The following is a 27,936-nucleotide window of genomic DNA, read 5'->3' on the forward strand; positions in this document are numbered from 1 at the left end:
TAAATCATGACCCGGCTCTCTCTTCTGCATGAGATTGGACTGGCTGTAAGTTTATGACTTGGAATTGGATCAAAATTGAACTCTTGTATATTAGACTACCCAAGACATTGTTAAGAAAAGGTTACTGTGACAGTTTTTTAAATGTCATTTTTCTCTCTTGTGAGCTTTAAAAAATACAATCCGCCCATCCAAACTTGGACAAATTAATCCAGAAAAAAATCTTATTCTTCTTTTTATCTTCTTTATCAATTTGGTGAACCAACCCTTTAACACTTTGTATTGACGTCTTTGAAGCGGTGGTCGTCTGCATGTCTGGGCCGCGATGCTCGGAGAAACTTTATTATCGAGACAAAGTAAACTGGGACAGATTACTTCCAAACTTAGTCAATTGGGGCAGGTCATTTACATGTACAAGCTAAGTCTTTTATGGTTTAATGAAGGGGACGAAACAGGGAACATTAGATGGAGAGAAGGAAGGGACTGCAGCGAAATTAAGAGCAACAAAGAGAGAAAGAGCAGAGGAAGGACAAACAGACCGAGATGAGAACGATATCACGGACAGAGAAGGGGAGGACAAGAAAGAGTGAGATGAGAGAGACGAGACAAGTTTATGAACTTTGCAACAGTTCAAGGAGAAAGGACAACAGAGAGGGAGAGAGAGAGAGAGAGGAAAATAATTACAGTTCAAAGAAATACAACAACAGAGAGAGACAGAGAAGGCAGTGGCAAAAATGGATGGAAGGAGATGAAGAAAGAGATGTAGAAAATGAGGATATTGATTAGTTAAAAATGCATGAGGTGTCTGGTGCACAGCTCCTCATTTTTAATGCCGTCTGTCCAGACAGGCTGAAGCCTCGGCATCATCTCCCCAGAATAACTGTGTTTAATAGCTGTTTTTATATCAGTTAGTCGGCGACTCTGACAGGCAAATGGAAACACAATGAGTAGTTTGCCGAGTCAATTTGCCCGTCGCTCAGACAGCCCAGTGGCAACCTTAAACTTCACATGCCAAAACGGAAAGAATCGATGAACACTTGCAGTTTGGTTAGGTTTAGGAAAACATCATGATTACCAAGCGACCCCCCTGAATTTCTTCTAAACTTGTTGTTCTTTGTACTACTTCACCTGACTTCCTCCTCTGCTGTCGTAACAATTAGTACGGCCACTAGAGGTCGCTGCCCAACAGGAAACAGAAATATGGGTCTTAATATGCTGCTTTCACTGTCAAGTTTCATGGTAGTTTTTCAGATTAGGACTGCCTGGACTAAAAATTCATGAAATTTAAGGTATTCAGCTGTGACACAGTTTACCCACAGTCAGTCTGAAAGCTTGTTTGTCGATACACTGTAAGTTAAAGTACAACATTTTATGCCAAACCATGCAGATGTAGAAACAGTTCCCTGGATGGGGAACATTTCTACCCTGATGATAATACTAGATGAAAGGTCAGAGGATCCCCAAAGTCATTAGGCTCCATCAATTCAATTGATCTGGTATTTACTGAGATATTTTAGTCTGGACCAAAATAGTGGACGGGCAAATATAATTTTTAAAAAATGCAAATATATCATAATCTGATGAAATGAAAATGGTTATATTCAGTCAGCCAGTGTACATGTAATATCAGTCCCTGAGCTATAATTGTTCTTCCTGACACTGTGACTTTAATTTCCACCTCCTCTCTGCTCTCTGCTGTCTTCCCATCTGCCTGGCCTGCCTCTGCCAATACTGTGTTTGAAAGTGTGTGTGTGCACGTGTGTGCGTGTGTGTTCACTGCATACTGTCCGGTCTGTTTCCAGGTCTGTGAACTTGCATCAAGACACAGCGTGGTTTGGCGACAGCGACCAGCCATCGCCAGTGCGATCGAAAAAGAGCCGCATTGCCGGCGGATCAGAGTTGAGATGAGAGGAATTTCACTTCCTGGCCAAGCCACAAAGCCAAATTGCTCCTGAAGCACAGGGGCCATTCAGTTACCTGTTGGGTACATCCACCTGGCCTGTGTTTCCATCAGTCTGTTTTCCTGTGGAGAATTGCTCACAGCCAAATGTGTTTGTTAGAGCTGGCGGTGAAAACAAAGTGAAGAGCCAACATGTATGTAAATTGAGTTGGCCAGAATGAAATCTTTGGAAAACGTTCTGTGTGTGTAAATGTGTAAAATTTGTAGTTCAAAGCAACTTAATTTGTCCCGTCATGTAGCCACATAATCAGCAATTTGGAATTTGATGTTTTGCGGCAGGACACCTCATCCCTCACTCTTCCATCCTCCTGCCTGTGACCCAGAAATGAATGAAGTCTTATCGGCACCTTTTACATAAAAGAGGTGCAACACATGACTGGAGCGAGACTCGACAAATGTCTTCCTTGGTGCGATTAAGAACTAGATACATTTCCTCCAACGTTTCTCCAAAGTACATGAAACTGCCCGACTGCACTGTTGCCGACCACTCTGTAGCTCTTGCCGATTAGCAGGGAAATTAGTTAGCAGCTAGTTCGCTACGATCAACAAGCTGTTAGCTTTTTTAGTCTAACGAATATGCAAACAAACAACCGTCAAATCCCAACAGACCTGAGCCTGAGTTACTCCTTACAGCTGTGGGTGTGTGCTTCATGCTAATGCTAGCTGCTAAAGGAGTGTGTTCCTGCCCCTGCCGCTGCTACTCAGTTGTTCTTTGGGTCGGGGGCAGTGTGCTTTATGCTATCACTATTTGGTTAGCGGCTAAAAGAGAGTATGTCACTGCTGCTCCTACTCACCCATTATCTGGCTTGATGTTCTTAGTGCCACAGACTTAGCTAGATGCTAATCAACAGGCTCAGTGGCTGTGGCCATCTGTTAGTACTCACCCCATCAAGCTAGTATGTCAGTATCGGGGAATTATAGCTGCACTTTCTCTGCCAGTCTTGTGGCACTAGCTCGCTAATAGTTGACATACAATACAAACCAAAGTAATTTGATCATAGAACACACTATAATTTTACACTTTTGTTTTTAATAAATACACAAAGTGGTAAAAAATGTGACAGATGCAGATACAAGATTGTGTTGTGGGCATTCACATTCTATTCTAGTCGAGTCTTTTTCTGCACTGTCACTCAAAGACAGATACAATAAGCCCCAGGCCCATTCGATTTAGCAGATTTACGTGAATACACACATCACCTCCGCTGGTTGACATAATTATCTGAAACAGCAAGAAATGCTCCCTGGCCAGCAAGCTCGGCCTACAAACACTTTCTGTGTGTGTGTGTGTGTGTGTGTGTGTGTCTTATCCCATCAGTGGTATAGCTCTGGGCTGGTTTACATTTGCATAATGAAGTCAATAACACTGCCCTCCTGGGAGGGAGCATGGTGACATTATTACTAATTTAATAAGAAGAGTTGAGTGTGTGTGTGCGTGTGTTTGTGTGTGTGTGTGTATTTGGGGAAGGGTTAGGGAAGCAAAGATGGCGGAGGTAGAGAGGGACACAGAGGTAGATAAGGGCAGGAGGTGGAGAAGGGAAGATGGAAGGGAAGGACAGGATTTCACAGGCAGGGGAGAGAGGAGGGAAGAGGTGAAATTGGGTTGGATGAAACAAAGTAAAGGAGGACGGAAAAGGGAGACTGAGGAGGAAGAAAAGAGGGCCAGAGGGTGAGGGTGAAAGGAGGACGTTAGAAGTTGGAGAGGCTGAGAGAAGCGCTGAAGGGGCGAGGAGGGAGAAAGAAACGAGAGAACGCAGGTGTGTCGGTACGGGGGTTTGACAGTAATGAAGAAGTAGAGACTGTTATGGAGAGACAGAGATGTATGGCTGATGTGTGACTCTTGTGTTCTTCACTTCTGCTTTAATCACAGACTCGATGTCCTCGCTGTCCTCTGCCAGTTAAAGGCCCTGCAGCTGTCTGGGAGCCCTGAACAGGTAGCTGCAGCCCCGTCAGCACGGCACGCAGAGCCAAACCCAAAATACGTCTGTTAATGAAGGCCATGCAGACGGAGCGCATATCTTTTTCTCTTTCGCAGCGTGCTCTGTAACGTGTTGTCTTTTAACAAGTGAAGACCGAAATCTTGTCAGTGACACCTCATTGCATACCTGCAGGCTATCAAATATAATGTCAGTCTCACCAGATAATTAATAACACACCTGATTTATTCTCTTATGCTGAAGATACTGTGAAAAAGACAGCTGCTCATTTATGCTTGTTGTTCCATTTTAAAGGCTCTGCAGACATACGCAGGTGATGTAAATCTTGAAGTTGTGTATTTTGAGGCAACATGTAGGAACTTCTAATTGAAAACATTCAAAAATTAACTCAATTTATCAACAGACTGTAAACAAATAGAGATTTTTACACTATGATGTCTACGTGTTATGTTACTGAAGTATCTTAAGAAGTTAGCATGCTATCCAGCTAGCCCCGGCCAAAGCTCCATATTGTTTATATTGTTTCTACTGATTTTTTAAAACTTATATTTGTTTTACACTTATTTTTTTATTCATTTATTACTCCTGTTTTATTTGACTCTATTTTTGCTGTCCCCTTTGCTGCTGTAATATTGCAAATTTTAACGTATTATCCTATCTCTTGTCTTTGCAGCACGGCTAACTGAGCTAACTTGCTAACTGCTGTTACAGTTAGCAGCAGTTAGCGGTTACTCTAGTGGTATGTTAATGTAAAAAAGTTAAATTTTCCGACAGCTTTATTAGTGACTATTTATTTTTCAGATTACATTTTTTTCATACCCTTCCTGTCAAGTCATCTCCAAATTGTTAATGCTTCGACTTTGAATTTTTCTGATAAACTGAAAGATGAATTTTCCCTCGTAGGTTGAATAAATTCTCCTGCTTCTTATGCTAAATAAACTATTTAAAAACCCTCTTGGATTTAGCTGGAAAATGCCTCGTCTCACGCCTGCAAACATGTAATGATGCATTTATGATCAATCTACCGCATTAAAACATGTCACAGCCCGACACACACATGATTTGATGACTAATTAGAAGTTTATTTTGCACAACACAAAAGGAAATTAAGACAAACTAAGTACCATGAGTACAAAGTGCAAAGTACAGCGAGCTGAATCACCCTGAGGACCACATTTAAATTGACAACAGACATGTTTTTTTTGCTTTACCTTAACGTTTTGAAGTAAACATCGATTGCACAATGTCATGGCTATAACACACTGACACCGTCGGCGTTAAGACTGATGAACAAATAAACCTGCAAAGTCTCCTGGGAAAATGAAGGCTGGCTGGCGTTTCAGCCACAGTGGCGTCCTGACACCGTGAGTGAATAAACTCGTATCCTGTGTTGTTGCTCGCTGCCGCTCTGAGGAAACACCTTAAAGTGAGCCTTTGAATACCTTAACCTGTACAACCTATCAAGACATATATATCAGGTAAAACATGCTAAACACCTCTTGAAAATGTGCATGTATAATATACTCTAAATGCATTGTGCAGTCATGAAAGATAAATTGAGTTTGATTGAAAACGTGTTTTCAATCAGCTGTCACCATTCAATTAAAGCAGTGTTTTTCTTCCGCTTCATTTGAATCACGCGTGTTGGAGCCGGGGACTGAAGGTTAGGTCAGGTGATATTTTATATTGTTCTCAATGCTTTTTAATTTGATGAATATTTCAAAATATTGTATAAACCCAGCCTTTTAATTTAGATAGGGCAAGGACAGGTAAGTTCTTTACAAAACACAAAATAAGTTCTTAAACAAAGGTTCAAAGATGGTTTTGGGATAACTAGGAAATTGTTAAATTAACTTGGGCCGTGCCTTACATTTTTATTTTTTGTTTTGGCAGAGTTGTTTCAAAGTATATCTTGCATAAACGTAGCTTCTCTGTGTTTTGTGTCGACCCTGTGTGGGAAGAAGCGACGGGCTGAACTCTGCAAATCTAAAATGTCGAGGAGGTTCACGATGACAAAATGTGTCTGAAATGAAGAAATTTCAGACCAGCTGCTGTATTTTTTAGTGGATTCAGACCTTTGGACATGACAGTAATTGGAGTCTTAAAGGTCTGGACTCTACTGTAGCGGCGGTGAAAGATATGTATAATGACCTGTGTAACACTAATCTTCAAGCGTAACCGTGCCGAAAGGCAAAAAGAAAGGAACCGTAGCCTCCTTTCTGCACACAGTTCGGAGCTTTAGGGGTTTGAGTCTACACGAGACCCGGTGTGTCTCCCTCGGGTGTTGCAGAGACTTCTTGGTCCTGATCCGATCCAGCTGTTCTCCATTTTTAGAAGTGCTTCACCGACACCACCAGGGACCCAATACCTCTGCTGCTGTCCGATGGCCTGATCCTAAACCAGAGCCCCGAGGGGAAAAAAACATCTTAATTTTTTGTCCAAAGAGCCAAAAATATCCTTCACTTCTGAGTGTGATCCTCAGAAGGATTGAGTCTCAGCAGCCAGGATGTTTGCTGTGTGTTATCTCCTCAATATCTTGAGTTACAGATGGAGGGAAGGATTATCCAGCGTGTATCAGCCTATCTCTGAAACACACACACACACACACACACACACACACACACACACCGCATGGTGTACTGGAGTGCAGACATGAGAGCGTTGTTCTTGTTGATTGCTGTTAGTTTCATCAGAATTACTTTGGATGGCTGGTTTCATCACTCGCGGTGTGTGCAGGTTGTGTGCGTGCGGCAGCCGTCTCACATAAAATAAATGACAGATAAATAACTCAGAAATCAGAACGAGGCCAGCGGTGAACGTTTATCAGGTGGTGGAGATGCTGAGAATATTAGTGCGACGGGGAACTGTGCGCCTGTCTCTCTTTTTTAGTTTCTTTGATGCTTACTTCGTTCTTTTTTCTTTTTGAAGGGAAACCTCTCAGCGTTTATCAAGAAACACATCACTTGTTCGGGCTGATAATGTGCTGTGTGGACGGTATCTGAGGGGGGATTGTTATGTCTTTTTCTCTTTTGGATGAAGATTATGGAGAAGACTTTTCTGTGTTTGACGCAGAGAACAACAGTCTATAATTCATATTCAAGTCACAACACACACACACACACACACACACACACACACAGTCGACGCCGCTCAGGTAGCTGCCACGACCCACAGGTTAATTGTGAATTGTCGTTGCATACGAAGGGCAGGTTAGCTCGTCTTCCCGCATCACATCAATCTGGATGAATCTATCCATACACACCTGAGCTCCAGATGAGTCATCAAGAACACGCACTCATTATTTTGTTGTTTTTGTTCCCTGAGAATGAGACATTTATGCCGACAGACTGAGCCGGTCCTCTGCCACGTTTCTACAGAAGCCCAGAAAGGACAAACCAAACACCGACTCTAAAGCAACCGCTGTGTGTTTTTCAACCCCTGGTTTGAGTGATGGGTATTTAGTTGGATGCGATCTGCAGCCTCGCCACTAGATGTCAGTAAATCCTCCACACTGGACCTTTACATATGATCTCCATCGGCAGTATTCCCACCTTCACGTTATTCTGTAATGCAATGGAAAAAAAAGCGACAGAAAGTTTGTCAACAACGTAATGTGAGCTCTGTTTCTCAGCACACGTGAGTTTTCTAATTTGTAACTTGAGATGTTTTTTTGTACAAACTAATGAGAGATAATAACATTTGAAGTAAGAATGAGAAAATAGCTCACGGCTTAGAAACCATCTAGAACTGAAAAGATTCCCGTTAAAATGAGAAACTTTATCCACTCAATGTGAAATATTCTGCTTCAAAGAGTGAGTAATAATGAGATTTAAATGTCTTGGATCTTACATCTTTGACTCTGAGTGTTTACTCCTCTAGAAGGCCCGGCTCTGCACCTGATCCTCTCCTCTCTGCCCGGCCTTCCTCATGTAACACTCTGCGCACATCTTTTGTTTTGTTTTGATAGAGACGATCCCTGGAGGCAGAAGTTACACACTGTGCGATAATGGTGGCACCGGTAATGTTGAAACGGGTTGCACCAGTTCAAGTGTTGTATTATTTAGAGCCATGAGGGTGTTGAAGTCTTCTAAGTCGAGTGGAGGGTCCCAATTTTTTTTGTCTTTGGTCTTACAGATGATTGGACGTCCTGTGTGTGTGTGTGTGTGTGTGTGTGTGTGTGTGTGTGTGTGTGTGTGTGTTTATGTCCCCACCAGCCCCTCAGTGTGCCCTACATATAAAGCGGTCCAGTCCAATGTTAACACCAGCTGCTGCCTGTATCTCTAATTATAGCCTCTGCAGTGCAGGCTCCCAGGGCAAGACTGGGGGTCAGGTTACCTCTTCCCAGTGCTCTCTCACATGGGCACATGCAAACACACACCGCTGTTTAAACTGGGCCTCAAAAAAGCAGGTTGTGACGGGGATTAAGAACTCACGCGGGGCGAGCTGACTGGATACTTATTCACTTATTTACTCTTCGCTGCGACCTCTGTTTGACAAGGCGGGAGGAAATATATTTCCTCCGGCGGAAGTTCCAGAATGTCCAGAAAGATTTAGAAGTTTAAAGCTCTGAGTTACAGCTGTTGTCAGAGGCACAAGGTGAACATGCTCGGTCGAGGTGCTGCTGCTGTCAGATCAGATTACGACAGATGATTAGGTAAAACGAAGTCGGTGATTTTGCAGGTATAGGGCAGGTTAGAAGTGAACGAAGGAAAGGGAAACGCTGATGTGAGATCAGCTGTTCTCACTCTCCATCATTAAATCATGATTAATAAGCTCTGTGTTTCAGAGACACGCAGCACTGGAGACTTCTCGACCTTTACCCCCTCGCTTAATTCTTCTTTCCTCCCCATCTCTTGATCTTTTGCTCCTCCACTTCTCCTCTTGTCCCCCTTCCCTCCTCTCCTCTCCTCCCTCCCTCCACTTCCACTATCTCTCTATTTTGGACCCTCAGCGGGGGGCAGGGTGACTCAGAGTAGGTCAGCCCCCTTTCCTCCCTGCCTCTCTGTCTGCCTCACTCCTTCCAGAATGTGACCGGCCAGAAAACTGAAACTTTTAGGAGAATATCCTGGACACAATCGCAGAACCTTCAGGAAGCACTTTGAACAAGAAACACTACACAAAAAGAAGAAGAAGAAGAAGATTTCCTTCCAATGTCCTCCTGTGGGGAAGGTTTTAGTATATTTTTAGACCTGCTGTGATCCAGCTTAACACAATTGCAGTGCACTGCCGGATTTGAGCGTTGCCTCCATCGCCTTTCTCCTCGCAATCAACCGGGGCCAAAAAAAGGATTTAACGAAGGAGTTACATGCTTGTTTCTATGGTGACGCCACATTTCCCGAGCCGCTGAAGGACTGAAGGTTATCAGGGAACATCCAGCAGAACTCAAAAGTCCAAGGTGCTGTAAAAAGAAAAAACAAGAAAATCCATTTCTATCTGGCTGAACTTAACAATGATGATCTGATACTGATGTGAGTGAATGCCGGAAGGTCTGTGAACACATCGTTTATCTACTGAAGGTTGGCTGCGACCGAGGGGCGCGGTGCCAAACTTCGAGGGGTGTTGAGCTGCAACTTTGATTGTGTTTGCTTCCCAAACTTTGTAGAGGTTCTGTGATAGAAACGTCCAGAGCGAGTGAGAGAGATAAACACATCGCCTTCCACGCTGTAGCCTGTCGCCTCCATTGTCCCGCCTGATATTTAGGAACAGGAGAACATTGCGAGAACACTGCGTCAGCACATTTTTGGCTCGTGCCCCCTTAAAAATAAAGCTCTCACGTCCTCTCAACACAGATCATGGCCTCGGCGTATGTGTGAGTTACGCACAGCTCAATCAAACAGTAATCGTGTCACGTTTTAGAGGACTAAAGAGATGAAGCTATTCAGTATTTCATGAGAAAAAAAAAAACTATAATATACTCCTCTCTCTTTTCCTTAAATCGTCTTGGGATCTCTCAGATGTGTCCTGGGTTCCCCGCGGGGGTCCCAACCTCCCCCCCCGGTTGGGAGCAACTGCATTTGAAAGTATTCGCTTTGATGTTGAAATGATCAATTACTTTTTTCTTTTTTCTTCGCTCATTTTTTTTTTAAACCCGCTTCCCCTTGCCTGCCTGCGCCACAACGTAATTGCTTAAGAAATGTAACTAAGAGGAATGGTTGACGTGTAAATCACTGCTTTCATTACCCACGCTCATAAGTTGAATTTAACAAGCGTGGAGAGCTTTTTTTTTAGTCAATTAATTCTTTGTTACAGGAAATGTATTATCCGTCTGTGCTTTTACTCCAAGTAGATGCCGGGCTGATGTTGTGGCATCACGTAATGACTGGTGGTGGGAGAGCTGCATTTATACTGCACGAAAATGCATCGACACAACAAGAAAAAAATGACCCCTGCCATAATTATGCATCAATATTGTGAGCTATTTCATAACAATAATGCCTCACAGGAGGACTTAAGAAGCAGTATGAAGCCGATGGATCTTCAGAATGTGTGCACTGAAAATGCGGGGGTTAATGCATTTGATAACTCACACTCTCGTCAGCGCCATTTGTCGCCTTTCATTTGCCCTCAGACAACCGGTGAGCGGCCTGCACGCGCGTCGTTCTAATTCTGTTCATTCCTTTTGGCGTGGAGGAGGAGGAGGCGGCGGCTGTGGCAGTTGGCGTCCTCGTTTTGTGCATGTTGAGATCGACTCAGCGCTCGGCGGTAACAACAGGTGGACCGGGTCATCTGGCTGTGCGAACAGGACACAAACATTGGGGGGAAAATATTTACGGGCTGTGACTCAAACTGTAAAAGATGGGCTGTGTAAGAGATCTGGCGGTCTGTGATTACACGGTTCGGAGAAGAATGGTGAAGTGGATGATTACACAGTGCAGCTCCCTTCTGATCTATCTGCCGAGGGACATTTAGACTATGCTCTAACCCTTCTGTCATTGTGCCGTCGTGACCGCTTTACCTGCTGCGGATCAATATGTTTGCCCCCGAACGGCCGTTGCCGGGGCTTCGCTGGATCAATGGTCAAGCTTTTATATCACACACGCGGGCGCTCGCAGCTCCACATCTGAAATGACACACACACACACGCCAGCAGTTGTCCACCAGATCAATGGTTAGCTTTCTTGAATCTGATGCACACACACAAATGCACATCGGAGCGTACGTAGGCAGAATTATGTTAAATTGATTTTTTAGTTTGCTATGTGAATGCAGCAGCGAAAAGGTCAGCCTGAGACCGGCGACTGGATCAAAACATGTCCGCTCTGCACATTAAACAAATGCTCAGGAAGACATACATACACAATACAGTGGACCGATGGATGGATGGATTTAAAAGCAGCTGCGAGGCAGACAATGTTCTTCGAAAATGTACTTTTTGGGTCATGCGGTGTTTGAAAGCCATGCAAGGAATGAATTCAAAAGAAACGTGTTACGGTTAGCGTCACCTATAAAGTACTAAATGTCTAGATATCTAAACCGTTATTTCTCAAACTCTCTCTTCCACACACATCTCCATCTTTATGTTAATAAAATTAAACTAAATTGCCAGAAAAAAATCCTTGAAATTCAGCCTTAATGACATCTGATAAAGAATGACCGCTGATTTTATAACCCCAACCTGAATATGGAGGCAGGACTGACATTGTTACGTCAAATAATTAACCGAAGAAAGTTAAGAGTCATATCATATCATTATCAGTGAATGTTTTTGATGCTCTGATGAAGGCAGATTGATCTGAGGCCCCGTCCTGCAAAACTTAATTACTTTAGATTCTTGTGCTCATATGCTCCAGGTTCCTAAATAAAGTTGTGTCTGATCACATTACCACAAACTAATTTACACACAGATATAAGTGCTGGTATATTCATTTATATGCCATTTATAGTGTGTGTGTGCGTGTGTGTGTGTGTGCACTGCCAACGATGGTTTAATAAGCGTATCATCATCACTTGTTGCCATTGTAAAGTCTCTGCAAACCTCAAATACATCAAATATATACGTTACCTTGGCGGCACTTCCACTGGGTAATTTTAGCATCAAGACATTTTGTATCCGTCTTCTGGGCAACCAAACCGTGTTTCTGGAGCCAAAACAGGATCTTTTCTGAACCCTGACCAAGTGTTTTTTGTGCATAAACCTCACCAGGCAGCAAGCACTGCACTGTCAACATAAAAATCAAAACACCGGAACATGATGACACATTCATTTTCATTGTGTACGTACACATATTATCCCGACTGTGTTGGTGTTTTGAACTGGTTAATCCGGCCATGATGCTCCTTCCCTTTGCATCAGATCGTGATGCTTGTTGCTGCATTCGTTGCTTAATAGTCAGTTCAGTCGAGTTCACCTCCTTCTGGTTTTGAGTGCACGGCCTCCGTAACAGTCTATATCACGGCTAATTTACTCAAGTGATTTAACGCAGAGCAGAGGCATAAACCTATACTGAGAGAGAGGAACTGAACTGTGCCTTGAGCTGCATATACGCCATAATGAGGAGACAAGGGAACGTTGTCACCCATCTACTCTTTGTTTCTATTAATTGACAGTGAAGATGAGAGCCATTAGTGTCCAAACCGCAGCCTAATTGTGTCAATGAGACTGTCGTAATGAATAGCGCTCGATGCCGCGGCTCGGCCAGCTCAGAGCGCGCAGGACTCATGCAGATCCGCATCCTTCAGGGCCTCATTAATAACCTTGAGAAGGGCATATTTCTTCCGAATGAGCTGGCCCCTATTTTAATTCACATCTCCACCACAGTGTAACTATCACTTTATATTTGCAGATAAGCTGTGTGAGCGGCAGGCAGAGAGAGGGAAGAATAAATCATCCGGGGCGCTCATCGCAGCGCGCCACATAATGAACACAAACAACCAAACGCGGGAGTGTAATCATGTTACGGCACGCGGGCCCCACTGCCATACAGCGATGAAAACTTTCTTTAGAGGAGTAATTTGTCTTGTAGAGCAGATTTTTCAAAGTGAGATGGAATTTAATCTCCTCATCGCCTCGGGCAATCGGTGTCTGTCTCTCATTCTCCTCGCCGTCTCCCACTCTTTCCCCTCCTCGTATCTGTCACTCTCGTCCTCGCACAAAGAAGAAGCAGAATGCACTCGGATGAATCACCGACGTCCGTGTGAATGAACGGCTCCCGCGCGCGCGTTAATCACAAGAATCGGTTGCGGGGATGCAACAGGCGTGCTGCTGTACATACTGTAATATATTTCATACCAGTGAGGGATGAGAGTTGCACAAATTGGGCCCAGTGGTGGATTCATGGTGGGCAGATGTCAATATGATTAAAGTGCCGACAGCATCATGGGCTGTAACCCGGCACTGCACTCAACAAAAGGGCCTTAAGACGAAGCGAACCTTCCACCCGCGCAATACTCCCAAGGTTTCTTTAGATTATTTTGAAATTTTACCACCAAGGCCAGACAGTCACAACCTTCTAGGGTGAATGTTTTTAGGATCTTTGAGATAAACTTCGCCTTAAACCAGGAAACGCTAAAATAAGATGCACAGAAGTGTGAGTAGTTACTGAGGAGCGAGTGAGGAATCAATCAAGAACGATACTTGATACTTAATGAATCATGAATGAAAAACTGTGATCCAAGAACTATAAATTAGATAATGAAGAGTTACTAGTGACACTATATTGTCTATAAGTCATTAGGTAATGATTATTTCATGAGTATCCATGAATCAACATAATGACTATGAGTTGCTCTTGATTAGCTCCTAAACAGCTGGCGAGCGTCAGGAGCTTATTAATTACTCATTACTGAATCATGAGTCACTGTGATTGTGTACAGTCACGTAAAATGAATCATCACTCTGAGTCATTGACAAGTTCGCTCATTAAATACTAATGAATTAATCATTAGTTACCCTTTTTGTGAACCTTCAGGTAAAGTCAAACATACCACTGAGTTGTTACCAAGTAGACTCTAAAAAATACTAATTACTTAATCAGTAGTCACCCTTTTTTACATACCTTCAAGTAAAGTGAGACAGAATGAGTAGTTAGTAGTTCCTTATTACTTCATGATTATGACAACTAGCTACTGAGTTTCTTTCACTTATTCAGCAAACAAGAGCAAAACGAACAAGGGCTGATCTAAAGACTACAGACTCTCACACATCCTTCATCATAATATTTTTTAAATCAACGATTGCTCGAACGAACAAACTAGCTGGCGACCCTCATGAGTAACTCCTGACGGTGCCACACGAGTTGATGATTAGCAGGTGAATGCTAATTGGTTTGTCCTGTGTTCGAATAAGCAACAGTTTGCAGGTTTGACAAATCAACTGAATATATGTCGGTCGTCTGTTGAGTTAAGCAGCAGTGGAGAAAACAAACTCCACCAATTGTACAAATACAGTCCGGTTTGCTAGCCGCTGGGAGTCCTACCCAGCTTGTAAAAACAACTGTGTAACTACAGAAAGTCTAACTGGGAACATGGAGATTTAAAGAAGCTGTATTTTCAGGGCACGGAGAGTCGAATAAAGAGATGCTGCAGTTTTTCGCCCGGTGGGGATTGTGGGATCTGGTGGTTTTTTATAAGCTGACAGTTGATATTTTGTTCTGTACTGCAGCTTTTTTTTTTTTTTTCGCCTTTAGAAAAATCCGTCTCTCATGAGTCTTTCATGAGAAGCTTTTAGGATGATACTTTCCACATAAAAGCTCATATGTTCTGTTAGCTCAGTCAGCTAACCAGCCCGAACTTTGTGATTTGAGAATCCGAGCCTCATCTACTGTTCTGCCATACTTCGTTTTTTTTGTTATGCCTCTTGGTATTTTCTGTAAGAACGACCTCCTAACTTCTGTTTCTCTGCTCTCAGCTCTCTCCACCAATGAGCAGTCAGGCGAACGGCGGGGGGGCGGTCCCTCCAGCTCAGACCAAACAGAGGACATTTATGGACGATGTCATTTTGACCTTCAGCTCACCGATGGCCTGGCTGCTGGTCGTGGCTCTGATCCTCACGTGGTCGGGAGTCGCCATCGTTCTCTTTGACCTGCTGGACTACAGAACTCTGGCGGGTAACTACACTCATCGCTGATTATTATTTTAAAAGATTTTGTTTTGCATTTTTTAGTAGACATTTGTTCAACATTCAACAATGATTATAATTCCATCAGAATGTGATTATAATGTGCTTGTAATGTTTTATTATACCTTGTGACACTTTCCTTCAACTCACCTGTACTCATTGATTCACATATTTACACTTTCATACTTCATCCAAACATTTTTCAGCAAACCTTTCAGACATTTTTGAAGTAGACTTCAAAAGTGGACATACTCTCATGAAGGTCATCAATTTCAGCAGCATCCATCTGTCAAATCAGGGGAAACGCACCATCTTGTTTTCTGGAAACAAACTTCTACTTAGTGTAATTTTGATGAACAGAGATGAATTTTTAAGGGTTTCAAATGACAAATCCAGGAGAGGAAGATGAATGACAACATGTCCTAATTTAAAGTTCTCACGACAGCGTCTGGTGCTATTTAATTGCAGCTAGGGACGGACTTTGGTTTGGGACTTTTGATGTGGGGTTGTACGAGGTATTTATCCGTAGTCTGTGTATTACCTGCAGAAGTTGGCTGTCACCTCTCCCCCTGTGTGGAGAAGCATAGTAAAACGTATTTTAGAAGGCCTGTTCAAGTGTACACTATACTCTAAACATTTTTTAGAATAGATTTTTTACATTGCCGTCAGACAGCCGTGTCCTTTGGCACTAACATTCCCTCAAAAGCACAACGTCTGTATTAAAATGTATATTATTTTGCAGATCAGCTATGTGGGTCGGACTTTCAACGACAAGTCTGACAGCAACGCAAAACACCAAAGATGTCCAAAGTATAGCAACACACTTAAAAGGACATGACATATTCTAGGTGGTTACAAAATGTCTTGCTGTCGGTGCCGTTAAGCAGATAAATCATTCCCTGTCGGTGCAGCTCGCTGCCTCTCCACAGCAGAGCTATCACTTTTATGTATGTTATGCACTCTGCCATGGAGCGAGAGGTCCACAGACTCTTCCCACATTACCAAGGTGGTTTTCTTCTTTGGTTTGGCGCCTGTGAATAAGACCTCTTACTAGCTAGCTACATTTAGCAGCAGAGACACTCTGGTGGTATCTTTCTTTTTATTCATATATGGCAGCATCAGAAAAAATTAGCGTTTATCGGACAGGAAATGTGTTTACGCCTCCGAGTGCAGGATGAGTCATCAGCAGTCTTTATCGTTTTACAGGAAGTTAGACTCTAAAAAAGCAAAACTATTTCAAAATAAGTCATATATGGAGCAAGAACTTTAACGTTGGTTGTGTTTAAAGCAACACTCATGCCGTGTGGTGTGTGTTTCCCTTCACTTGACAGACGGATGTATTGAGAATGACTCTATATTTAGGAGTACATTTTCTGGCACCTCTCATAACACGAACAACTCCACCAGCTGAAATGTATGTACCAGTGTAGATCAGCTGTGTACATACTGAGGTCTATCCACTCCTTCTCATTTCCCCCTGACACGTGGAATGGATTAAAAGGCCACTTCCTGGTGACAACACGCACGCTTTAATAACACGGTTACATCTTTCACTCCGTCATCATTCATCTATTGATTTAAAGTAATTATTCTTCCTGTTTACAAGCCCTTCTTTAAATTCTTTACATTGTCTGCTGCTGCACTACTTCTACTGCGAGCAGCTTTGTTCCTCATATATCCTTAATCCTGTTATCTCCACCTCGTGACTTAATTGTCTCGCGTGATCAAATTTAGCTCGCTGTGATCACACTTTAATTATTCCATTGTAAGGAGATAACGGAAAATGAATTTCCCCGAGAAGGCTTCTATGTTGCTGATTGATTAAAGCCAGTGTGGCAGCTGAGATCACTCCTTCAAACATTTTCAGTTCTGCTTAAGACTTGTCTTTTCACCGGCGCAGTGATCGGGCTTACAAGGCGCCGCACGCCCATTCATTTATGTCTTTGAGATAATGAGAGATGTCTGATTACAGCGTAACAGGAGAAAAACAAGAAGGAGCATCTGTGTCACGCCAGTGGTGCAACCAGTGGTTGATTAGCATAGCTTAGCTTAGCTTAGCTTAGCTTAGCGTAAAGACTAGTAAAGGGGGAAACAGATAGCCTGTCTCTGTTTGAACGTGGCAAAATCTACCTGAGGAGCTTTATGTGACGTGATATTTTGCTGTTTATTGTGTTAAGAAACCAACAACTTTCTGTTTTACGTGGAGCCATGAGCCAATTAACTAACGGTCACTAGCCACAGGCAAGGATAGCTAGCAAAGAGCAGCAGTTGTCTGTGTCTCTGGTAGTATGTCGCCCCCGATGCTTTTGGAGCTACCTTCAAATTCTGGCCATATTCTACAAATTATAGCTTTAACCTTTAAACAAAACAATGAATCATCTATTTTTCACTTTGTTGTTTGTGCAAATTGAACATGCTACAAATATGATGTTAATTAATGAGCTTCACAATAGTTGATTCTTGAATTTTGTAATTTCAATGGAAACATTTTTGGATATAAATTGTTTAAAACACTGTAATAGGATGCAGTTTTACCTCTTCAGCTCCAACTATTTCTCACTATGCCATTATTTTTTGATAATTTACAAGACATATCATGGATATCACGCTATTTAACACAAAATAATTCATTTAAATTGCAGTGAGTGAATTTGTCTTCGGGGAAGCTTTCAACATGTGCTCCAATAAAGACTCCCATCATTAATGAATATTTATGGTGGTATAAATTTAGCTTTTCTTTCGAGGACGTTCCTACTTCGCCTACATTCAGTTACTCTATCCAGATTATGAAATATGAAATAATAACAATAATAACTGGCCTGTAAGAATTACCTTTCAGCCACATGTGCACCGTAGTGAACCAATAAATCAACCTGACACACAAAGGTCGAGCTGCGTCCGATCTTCCAACCACACCACAGCCGATCAATCACTTTGATTTTGTAACATGTGTATTCCAGCGTGCGGTTGATTTACTGTGATAATGACCTTTCAATCCATTCTGCTCACATCTGCTCCTTATCACTGCCACCACTCCCACATCATGCCACACATCACCGTGTACTGTATCCGGACTATCCTACAGTGTGAGGATAGTCCTGCCTCACGCATCCAGCACACTCATCTCCAACTCCTCTCCTCACTCTCCTCCTTCACCCTCTTCTCCATCCTCATGCCGTCAATCACCTGCCATCCCATCCAAAGACTACACGTCATACTGTGACGACCCCGTGTGTTTATCACCTGGTAAAAGCAAAACCAATACAACAAAACACTACTAACAGTTTGACTTGCTTGTTGCTTGCTTGTGTTATAGTGTTGCGAGACCAGAGAAGATATACACCATCCCTGCCTGGTATGTGTCCAGCATTTCAAAACATGGCGGTCTGTATTTGACATTTCAAAGGGTAAATCAACACTAAATCGCTAAAAAAAAAAAAAAAAAAAAAATGCTTTCTATTGGTTAAAACGTTCCACCTGAAAGTGTTTTCCATCAGCTGTTAAAAGCCAAACATACACTGCGACCCAGGACAACTCTAATGGATGGAAGCCAACGTGCTTAAAAGTTCCACGGGGCTATTTTTCCACCCTAAGTGGTCATTTCACACATTTTCTGAGGTTTTTCAGAAATGTCCTGTCGAGACTGTGAGCAGTTTTTATCTTGTGCCTTTGGTAGAAAATGGTTCCTCAAAGAAAACCGTCCACAGCGATGTCTGTGGATTGTCCTGTTTTCTCTTAATGTTCCCGTGTCTTGGTCAGTTTCTTGTTCATAACTTTACTTTAGATGTTTGCAAGCTTCAGTGTTCAAACAACACTCATCATTCTCATACAGTCCGAAGCTGCAGCATCAATTGTTTCAGTCCCACTTTAATGTTTTACTGTCTCGTTAAGGCGCACTTTAAATTTGTAAATAAAAAACACATGGAAAATCTCAATTTCTACATTACGGGACCTTAAACTTTGCCCTTCGCTCCATCATATCCTTCTTTGGGGGACTGTGTTTAAATTTTTTGAACAATATCGAGTTTTATGAATGAGGGAAAACAGCTCTCTGAGCCAACGAGCTTGCTAACTTTTATCCCGTTTGCTAGCTCGCAAGCTAAATATCTTTCTAAATGTTGGCTAGCAAACATGTCAGCTCAGTTTACCCTCGACTCCTGTCTCACAACTGTGTACAAACCATTTCCTGTTCTTGTAGCAGTTTATAAAACAGATGAGGGTTGAATAAATCTTTGGTAGTGCAACACAGTTAACAACAGCTGCCTCCATTTTGGACACTCCAGCTCTCCGTTCAGTCAAAGGTTTTCCAACGGCTCAGACACTTCATTTGATGCTCAACTTTTCCTAGCAGCTAGAGTCCCAAAGTGGTCGTGGACTAATTCACTAGAATTCAGACACACCAGACGTAGACTCACATTCACAACTCGCAGACTGTTCAGGATTTCCAAAAAGACTGATTTTTACTGGAGGCTGGTTCGATGCACAGGATATCAATCGGTGTGGCAGGAAGAATGCTGGAACGTTGCAAGGGAGGTAGGAATAACAGGACACAAGCGAAACACAGACAGTCCCACCAATGGGAAACACACAAAGGCAGGAAGGGGATCTGAAACAGGAGGAGGGTAAGACGCCAAAATAAAACAGGAAGCAGAACAATAAATGGACACAAAAACACCACCGAAGTTCAGACGAGACATGACATCTGCTTCGAACATCATCATAGCCGTGTTATCTTAAGTGATTCCAGGTTGATTTACCTTCTGAGTATTATTTACTTGTGTAAAATTGTGTTACGCTATCTGTTCACTATGACTGTATTCTTGTCCTGGTCTGCTATTAACTACAAACAGCCTGTGTTTGTCAGGACTCTGTCAACTACAGATGGAGGGCAGATTTGAAAGAAAGCCTTGTGTGTTTAACCACCACATGTCTCCAGTACAACTTCAACGCTTCTTGTTATTAAATTCACCAAATGTCTGAAACACTGGAGGGGAGTGAACGCCGGTGGAGAACGCGTGCTAACACTTCCCCCTTCGAAAAATCTTCCATAGGTGAACAATTGGGATAATTGAGATCTTGTGGTTTGTTTTTTTAAAATTCAAATTTATGCCTCGCCCCGTGTGGAAGCGTTTTTCACTGATTTATTCAAGGCTTTTCTTTAATTTGTCGCCAGTCTGTGTATTCTTAACCCCTGCACGACATCTCAGCACATGTGCCTGCTTTACGAGTGTGAAACTGCATGTGTTTCTGTGTTCCCTTAATGCCGAGGAAACGGCGCCGCACAGGCTTAAAACAGACGTCTTCCTGCTGGGTTTTGACATTTTCGTCTTCTGGCGATAGTAAATCTTCAGACCTGCAGGGCTTTCAAACCAAATCATCTGTTAAATTATATAGATGTGATCTCTTGCGAAGGCAGACATTGAAAGATGCGTTTCGAAGATGATAATCCGACTAAAGTTGAGCGGAGAAAAAGGAATGCAGAGTTCTTGGGTGAGATTGATTGATGCAGCTCCTGCAGTTCATGCAGAGATATCAAGAGAAGTTAGTAATCTTTTCTCTAAGTCAAGGGAACTTTTGTCTCAGGTGTCCTCTGTATATTTTCCTACTATGACAAAAAGAGCTGGGCTGCTTTTTTAATCACAAGGCCTTCTCCCACCATGGCATTTTCAATAAAGGTCCAGTGTGTGTAAATGAAACGGCGAGGAGAGTTTTATTTTTTTGACAATAAAGAAGAAAATGCAATTCTCCCTGTCGTGAAACTGCAGAGATAGAGAGTTTTGTATGCGTGTCTACAGAGAATAGGGAGACGAAGCAGAGGCAGATAAGGAAAAAAAAAAAGGATACAGATACAGAAATATGGAGACAGAGACACGCTCGCGTAGACGGAGGGTATAGAAAAATACAGTAATTCAGAAGAGATCAAGGCAGAAGAGAACAGAGAGCAGCCGGGAGGAAGACAAAGAAGCAGCGACTGCCGACAGTTCAGTCAGTCACCTTATCGAACCTCATTTCTTCTGACGGAGAGACAGAAGCAAAAACACCAGTTTATTAATGTATGTGATTATATTCTTGGAATGGAAAATGATTCACAGTGAGACGGAGAGGAAAATCTAACGAACATCAAGTGTCGCAGACCGAGTGTTCATTTCTGTCGTGTGTCCACAGTGTTACTCCTCTGAGGTCAGAGTCACACCAGACTGACAGACAGACAGAAGAAAGAGAGGACAATATGAAGGAAGGTAGAAATGGGGGGACAACAGGATGGTTGGAAAGGAAGAAAGAGATGATAATATGAAGGAAAAAAGAGAAGGAAGGAAGGGAGGAAGAAAGATAGGATGACTGGAAGGAAAGAAGGAGGGAGGGAAGAAAGAGAGGACGATAAGAAGGAAGGAGAAAGAGAGGATGATAGAAAGGAGGGGAGGAAGAAAGACACGGCAATAGAAAGAGGGAAGAAAGAGGACGATCGGAAAGAAAGAAGGAGGGCGGGAAGAAGGAGAAGACAACAGGAAGGAAGGAAATTAAAGAGGAAAGAGAGGAGAATAAGGAAGAAAGAAGGAGAGGATGATAGGAAGGACAGAAGGAAGGAAGACAGGACAATAGAAAAGAAGGAAGACAAAGGACAGGAAAGAAAGAAGGAGGGAGGGAAGAAAGAGAGGACAGTGGGATGGAAGGAAATGAGAGAGGAAAGAGCAGAGAATAGGAAGGAAGGAAGAAAGGATGACTGAAAGGAAGGAAGGAAGGAAGAAGGAAAAAGAGGACAATAGGAAGAAAGATAACAACAGGAAGGAAGGGAGGAAGAAAGAGGACAATATGAAGGAAAGAAAGAAGGAGGAAAGAACGAGAGCGTGACTGGAAGGAAATAAGAGGGAACAGCAGAAAGAAAGAAAGAAAGAAAAGGTGTAAGAATGAAATACAGAAAGGTAAGTAAGAAAGGGAGGAAGAAAGGAAAGGAGGCAGGAGAGACGGATGAAAAGAAGAGGAGCGCTCTAAGCCCTGCATTATTTGGCAGTCCTTATCCAGCTCAGACTGTCTGCAGCTCCTCTCTGCTCTGCTCTTCTGAGGGCTGTTTCAGAGCCTCTCTCTTGTTTTTCATCTCCGCGGCACAATTTGTATTTTTACTCTCTCCTCTTTGTGTTTTATCATTCTGATGTGGCTGCTAAACCACACAAAACTGAAAAACAAAGGCAAGACAGGTGGAGAGAGGAGACACGGGATGAGCACATGAAAGCAAGAACTTGGGCGGGAAATTGTTCAGAAAAAGGGAAGAAGGGAGGTGAAAAGAGAGAGACGAGGAGCGAATCAGACAGAATGAAAGACACAAGAAGAGGACGACGGGGTGTTAAAGCAGGAGGGGGGAGGAGGAATGCTGGCTTTCTATTCCTGGTGTCTCCTGCTCTGTCTCTGGAGCGCCAATCAAAGAAATGTCAGCGCATTAATCAGCTGTTTACGAGGATCCATTAGACGAGTCCTCCACGCCGGGCAAACAAACAGCCAGAGAGCGTCTTCCACCTGGAGAGGGAGAAATTGAAGAGATTAATTAATGAGAGCGGCCGCTGGGACAAAGCCATCCTGAATAGCTCAGAAGGGTCCAAGAAACAAAAATAAAACAAACAACAAAAAAAAAATAATTATGATAATTTTTGGCATAATTGACGAGCTGCTTTAAAAAGGCCTCCGGTGCCTCATTTGGTGTAATGTAATCACTTTTACCGGCTTTATTAGCCGCTGAACCGCGACTTTCGAGTGCAAAACATCCAACAAAGCAGAAGAAATAACAATAATCTATCAGTTACTGTGCTTCACAAGTCAACCTCTGTAATGTTAGTTAGAAGCTTCTTTACCAGCTAATAAAGCGTTTATTATACGTGAGTTATAAATCAGTAAAGTTTGTTAAAAATCTCCACGTCATGTTGTTTACATCACACGCAGGTTTCTCACTCTTCTACGTTAAACAGTCACTTATATTTATAAATGCTAATAAGCCATTAATTAGTTATTTATGTAATTAGCCGTTAAGCCTGCACTTTTTATTGATCAGAAGCTAATGGATGTCTGTGCAGGTATTTCCCACAAGGTTGTTTGAATGTCCTGGTGCATGAATGACTAATAGGTACAGAAATGTTTTCAGAGTTGGTCCACTTTCCAAATTTAAGACTGACGTGACCCAGTTGGAAGTCGGACAATCTTCTGAGGCCCCAGAACCTTTAATCACAGCATCTGTTCCCGCGATACAGGAAACGTGCCGATGTTGTGTCGGAATCTGTTCCCGAGTCAAATAAAGTCGCTCAGTTGTTAGATATTTTGTGTCCTGCGATGACACCCACTGATTTTAATCTCCACCGATGGGCGCAGGTTAAAGTCTGTAGGTGACACACATAGTAGCAGGAAACAGACTTTAGGAGGACGTCAGAAAAAATAGGTCAGATAAATGAAGATAAAGACGGAGAGACAGGGAGGCAGAAAAGAAAGAAAGAAAGAAGGGAAATAAGAGGTCAATAGGAAGGATGGAAGGAAGGAAGGAAAAGAGGATGCCTAGAAGGAAAGGAAAGGAAGGAAGAGCTTAGCTATCTTGTTTTGTGAGTTCTGAGTACAAATTTAAATATAAAATATAAAATTTGAACATTGAAAACATTGGATTTATTCGCTGTAAACGACCTCCCGGCCCACCTGCAGCACTTTCACAGGTTTAAATCGCTTTAAAGTGCCCGACAGCTTTTTGTAAAGGATCCCTGCAGGAATACTTTTTAGTGAAAGAGTTCAGTCCTCTTTGTTTAACCAGGCAGCCGAATCCATTTCGTATTTCAATCTCTTTTCACATTTCCATCAATCATCAGCTCCGGTTTGGTCCAAATAACTCCTGAATTCACTGCGTTAGAGGCGAAAAGCACGGAAAAACATTTTTACATCTAACGTGGTGAATTATGGGCACATTTCAGAGCAACCACTGGTGTGTTTTATTTTCTTTCTGTAGAGTTTGAAAGGATTTTTTTTTTTTTTTTTTTTTTAACGATGATAAAATGAGTGTTTTCTGTAAATGGAGTTTGGTGGATCTGGCAAAGAGCGACGTGGTGGCTGTTTTCTGGTCGAGATGAAAGGACCTAACTCTGGCAAAACAGCTCTGCGGGGATCCTTTTTGGTAATGTTGTCAGACACTTGGAATAATAATCTGAGCCTGAGGGGCAGAACAAGGTCTTTTTGTGGTTTTGCTTGGACGAGCCTCAAAGATGAAGTTGCAGCCATTAAACACCACAGAATAACACAGGCCTCTAATTAGAAAACACCAGAATTTCACTTCTAGTCTGATCCATAAAGCGTTACTGAACATTTTACATATCCATTAATGAAGGATGAGAGAGTGGTAGCAATACTTTTGGGTCGACTGGAGTGGAAACTAAAAGCTGACACTAACGCAGGCGCTGACGTGCTGCTGTAACTGTGGTTTGCGGTGTCTGCTTGTTGTCGTGCTCTCATCCAGCATGTCCCGGACGTCACCAGTAGCCGGAGTCGTAACCTGTTCTGTACGATAAAAGGAGTTTTCTTTTTTGTGTGTGTGTGTGTGTGTGTGTGTGATTCATCGTTTTTTATTATCGCGTTTGCCATCATCGCAGCAGAACAACAAATCTAAAGCTGCGTGTGGGTGAGAGTGGTGAAAAAAAAGAAGAAGCAGGAAACGTACGCAGTGCGATGAAGGCTGCTGATCATTGTTCTTTTTATGGATTCCCTCTTCGGTTTTGTCTGTTCGGCCGCCCTCTCTCTCTCTCCGTCTTTGTCTCTCCACAACCTGCATTTTAAACGTCACATCACGCTGTATCTCTCTCTCTCTCTCTCTCAGGTCTCCCTCCTCCTTCTGCCATCGCTAAGAGAGGTTTGAAGATGAGAGGCAAGACGCTGCATTCACACTCACTCACCAGTGCTTAAGTCTAAATATGTGTATGAATGTTGTGAAATATTTGCTTTCTCTTGCAACCTGCCGTGACCAAACTGAGACTCACAGTAACAGTTTAATGAACCGCGGCACAGTGTGACAGCTGCGTGAGGTGAAATACACCCACACATATACAGTACGTAGACAGTATATACGTGCCTGTTAATACATACCAGCTTCGTGAAGGTTATCATGTGAATCTTCGGTCAAAACAGTATCATGTGTAAATGGTTTTCAGCTTTACAGGCGACTTTAGAACCAGAATAAATGTTTCCATTGCGAGTTTCTGCAAACCAAGGACATGTAGAAACTTTATGTTGCTTTAGATTTGAGTTTTCTGCAGTGACAGTGCAGGGTATAGATCTGATCTGGTCTGGTTAGGTTGAGGCACAGAAATCATTCCGTTCAGGGGTTCAGGGAAAGATTAGGAATCGTGGCGGGAACATGTCCAGAGGTGCTGTTAAAAATATCCACAAAAACAGCCACAAAATGTCCCGAACAGTCGCCAAAGTTGCCGAGGTTTGTCAGTTAAAACTGTCTCCAGTTGTTAGTCGTACCTGATTTTGTCGCCTGAGACAGGAAGTGGACCGCGGTCTCGAACTGTCCCCTCCCACTTGGAAATGATTGAAATGATGATCAGTATATCAGTTTATAAGTCATATACTGAGTTTTCTGATTTTGTGGTGATATTATTATAGTTTTAGTTTTTTCAACCTTCTCCCGTATCAGTTCCTTCAAAGCAGCTCATAACAATAAATATTTCAACTTTACTCAGCGTGGACGTGCTCTACGTGGTTAGTTCATCTAACAAAAACATCATTTATTTTGACGGGAGATGTATTCTCTATTCTTCCTGCCCGGAGTTGTTGGGTACGTTTGTTCTTGGTAATGTTTTTGCCTGCAACATGAAAGTGTTTCTGTCCAGCGCTCACCACAGGACGCGCCCCTGGAGTATTGCAGGCGCTCCCAGTTAAGATTGGGCCAATTGGCTCTGACAGACGTGCAGTTTGTCTGCAGCGAGGGCTTTCCACTTGTTTTCTAAACGCAGCTGAAATGAGAGCATGAGGAAAAATGGTGATGAACAATTTTTTGAATGATAGTTTAAGGTTTTATAGCCAAGAGCGACCAGGTTAATCCAGGGCTACGGTAGACGGCACAGACAGTAATATTGGAAAGAAATGTATTACTTCCTATTTATGTAGCTAGTGATGTGCAGTACATTACATTTTGGAAGTAACTTGCCTAAACCTGATGCGTAGGAAACGTACAGATATAACATGGAGTGTGGTTTGCAGAAAACACAATGCCGACATTTCAACCACCTGGAAAACAAAAACTATTCTCATGAGACTTTCAAAATAAAACACAGAGGTTACCAGGAACTGATGATCACAGAAACCTATGTCCAAAATATAAGTGAGATTTTACACATTTTAAGACATTTTCTGTTGTTCTATTTAGGCGGCGTCCGTCCAATAAAACCCGGCCCCTCCGCAGCCCCTGCTGACGTCGCGGCTCAGGAGAGCACCGATTGGTTGGAGATGATTTGGACCTTCGCCGCCAGCTTGGTCGCTCCCGATGATGAGGAGGAAGGTATTCACCAGCTAACTGAAACCCTCACATGTAAGAAAAACATCACCCCGCACTAACTAACCATTTCACGACGGAGATCATTAATGACTAACATCGTTGAATAAGATGCCGACCCCCACCGGACGTCTTATTCTGGGAGATTCTTATTTTCAGTGTTCACTGAAAAGCAAACCCTGCTTCAAACTCATCTCATGCACGCTGCAGCCGGATGCTCATCGCAGCGTCGTGCCGATAACAGTAACGATGTCGGCGGTCTGAATGGAAATCACTCATCGACTAACAGGGTTATAATGAACACGATGCCCCCTTTAACCCGCTACATCGTGGAAATACATCCAGCATAAAATAACTTCCCATCTTATCTCCTTCATCCAATTATCAGAGCCAACAGCCTATGCAAAAACACTGTTAATTAACTGTAGTGAGAACTTGAACTCTCATTCAGACTGACAGTTAATAGACATGTTAGTCAGAGTTTTTCCACCATGAGCAGAGGAAGTTAATATATAGTGCGAAAGGTTCAAGGCCAGAGCAGCAGACTGACGGACAGACGGCAAAGAGAAACATAATTTCAAATCTGTGTTTTGCTTAAATAGACCCATTGCTCCGTGAGAAGTAGTTACAGTCCGTAATAACTTCTACCTGCATACGACGAAAACCTAATTTCCTGTTCTTGTCCTTCAGCTTTCCACTCAGACGAGCTCTGAACCAGAGGAGGGCGGAGAGAGGACGAGGACTGACGAGTACGAAGAGCCGGAGAGAGGAAGAGGGGGCAACAAGAGACAAGTGTCTTCCTGAAGTGGAAGAGATGATGGAGAGAAGCTGAGGGAGGACGAGTTTAGTTTTAGTTTATCTCAGTTATGTTTCTGTTTCTGTCTGTCATTAACAGGAATTCGATGAATGATGATTAAAAAAAAAACAAATCCTGCCCATTTGAAACGTTGGTTTTGTTTCCTTTTGTTCTGCGTTCTGCACACCGTGTTCTGGATTAGCTCTGAAAAATTAAATAGATTACATGTACCCATTTTATTGGAATGTTTCTCTTCATTTTACTTAATGTTCTAAAGATTAACCCTGATACGGAGCCCCAAAAGTGAACATGTATCAGAACCATTGTTTTCTTTGTTTTGTTCATATGTTTCCTACCAGGTGCCTCCAGATATGGAGCTCCGAAAGTGACTAAATTTAGTAAAAGTGTCAAATGTCAAAACTGTAATTAAATATATTGGTAAATACCACTGTTAGTTTGATATTTAAAAACAAATATAATACCTTATTTATGTCCACCACTAATAAGTTGCTAACATTTTATTTTACTCCTATTTTAGTCTTTCATGGGTTCAAAAAAAAACAATTTTTTGTGGTTTTTTTTTTGGGTTTCTGCACATATTTAATTACACACATATAGTCCCAATTTCCTTAGTATACATTCTTTAAACTTCATATTTACTTGTATGTTTTATATTTC

The 27,936-nt window shown here is 42.5% G+C and overlaps 1 protein-coding gene and 1 long non-coding RNA gene across 7 annotated transcripts; one reads left to right on the plus strand and one right to left on the minus strand.

Moving 5' to 3' along the window:
* Positions 1–4,961: 4,961 nt before the first annotated feature.
* On the minus strand, positions 4,962–12,369 carry LOC119013085. Of its 2 annotated transcripts, XR_005072685.1 has the most exons (4): positions 11,897–12,369; positions 10,850–10,954; positions 10,422–10,624; positions 4,962–6,288 (listed from the first exon to the last, which is right to left on the minus strand). It is a non-coding gene; the product is annotated as an uncharacterized LOC119013085 (long non-coding RNA). The 2 variants fall into 2 exon arrangements; XR_005072684.1 differs by having other exon boundaries at positions 10,850–12,369.
* Positions 8,849–27,493, plus strand: LOC119013084 (triadin-like). 5 transcript variants are annotated; one of them, XM_037087441.1, is made up of 6 exons: positions 8,849–9,362; positions 14,741–14,939; positions 18,155–18,196; positions 24,783–24,830; positions 26,337–26,498; positions 27,153–27,493. In XM_037087441.1, the coding sequence occupies exons 2-6, from the start codon at positions 14,753–14,755 to the stop codon at positions 27,173–27,175; spliced, it is 462 nt and encodes a 153-aa protein (XP_036943336.1). In that variant the 5' UTR covers positions 8,849–9,362; positions 14,741–14,752; the 3' UTR covers positions 27,176–27,493. The 5 variants fall into 5 exon arrangements, with proteins under 5 accessions (XP_036943336.1, XP_036943339.1, XP_036943335.1 ...); XM_037087444.1 differs by having other exon boundaries at positions 8,851–9,289; positions 26,337–26,468; XM_037087440.1 differs by having other exon boundaries at positions 8,853–9,289.
* The last annotated feature ends 443 nt before the right edge of the window (positions 27,494–27,936 follow it).

Source organism: Acanthopagrus latus, chromosome 22 (assembly GCF_904848185.1).
Source record: "Acanthopagrus latus isolate v.2019 chromosome 22, fAcaLat1.1, whole genome shotgun sequence".
NCBI classification, from domain to species: domain Eukaryota; kingdom Metazoa; phylum Chordata; class Actinopteri; order Spariformes; family Sparidae; genus Acanthopagrus; species Acanthopagrus latus.

Bases quoted from the DNA above. Each gene is read 5' to 3' on its own strand.
- LOC119013084 (XM_037087441.1), top strand. From the start codon at position 14,753: ATGAGCAGTCAGGCGAACGGCGGGGGGGCGGTCCCTCCAGCTCAGACC. The intron at 14,940-18,154 runs GTAACTACACTC...TCCCATCCAAAG, and splicing joins GGACTACAGAACTCTGGCGG to ACTACACGTCATACTGTGAC. The intron at 26,499-27,152 runs GTAAGAAAAACA...CTTGTCCTTCAG, and splicing joins GCTAACTGAAACCCTCACAT to CTTTCCACTCAGACGAGCTC.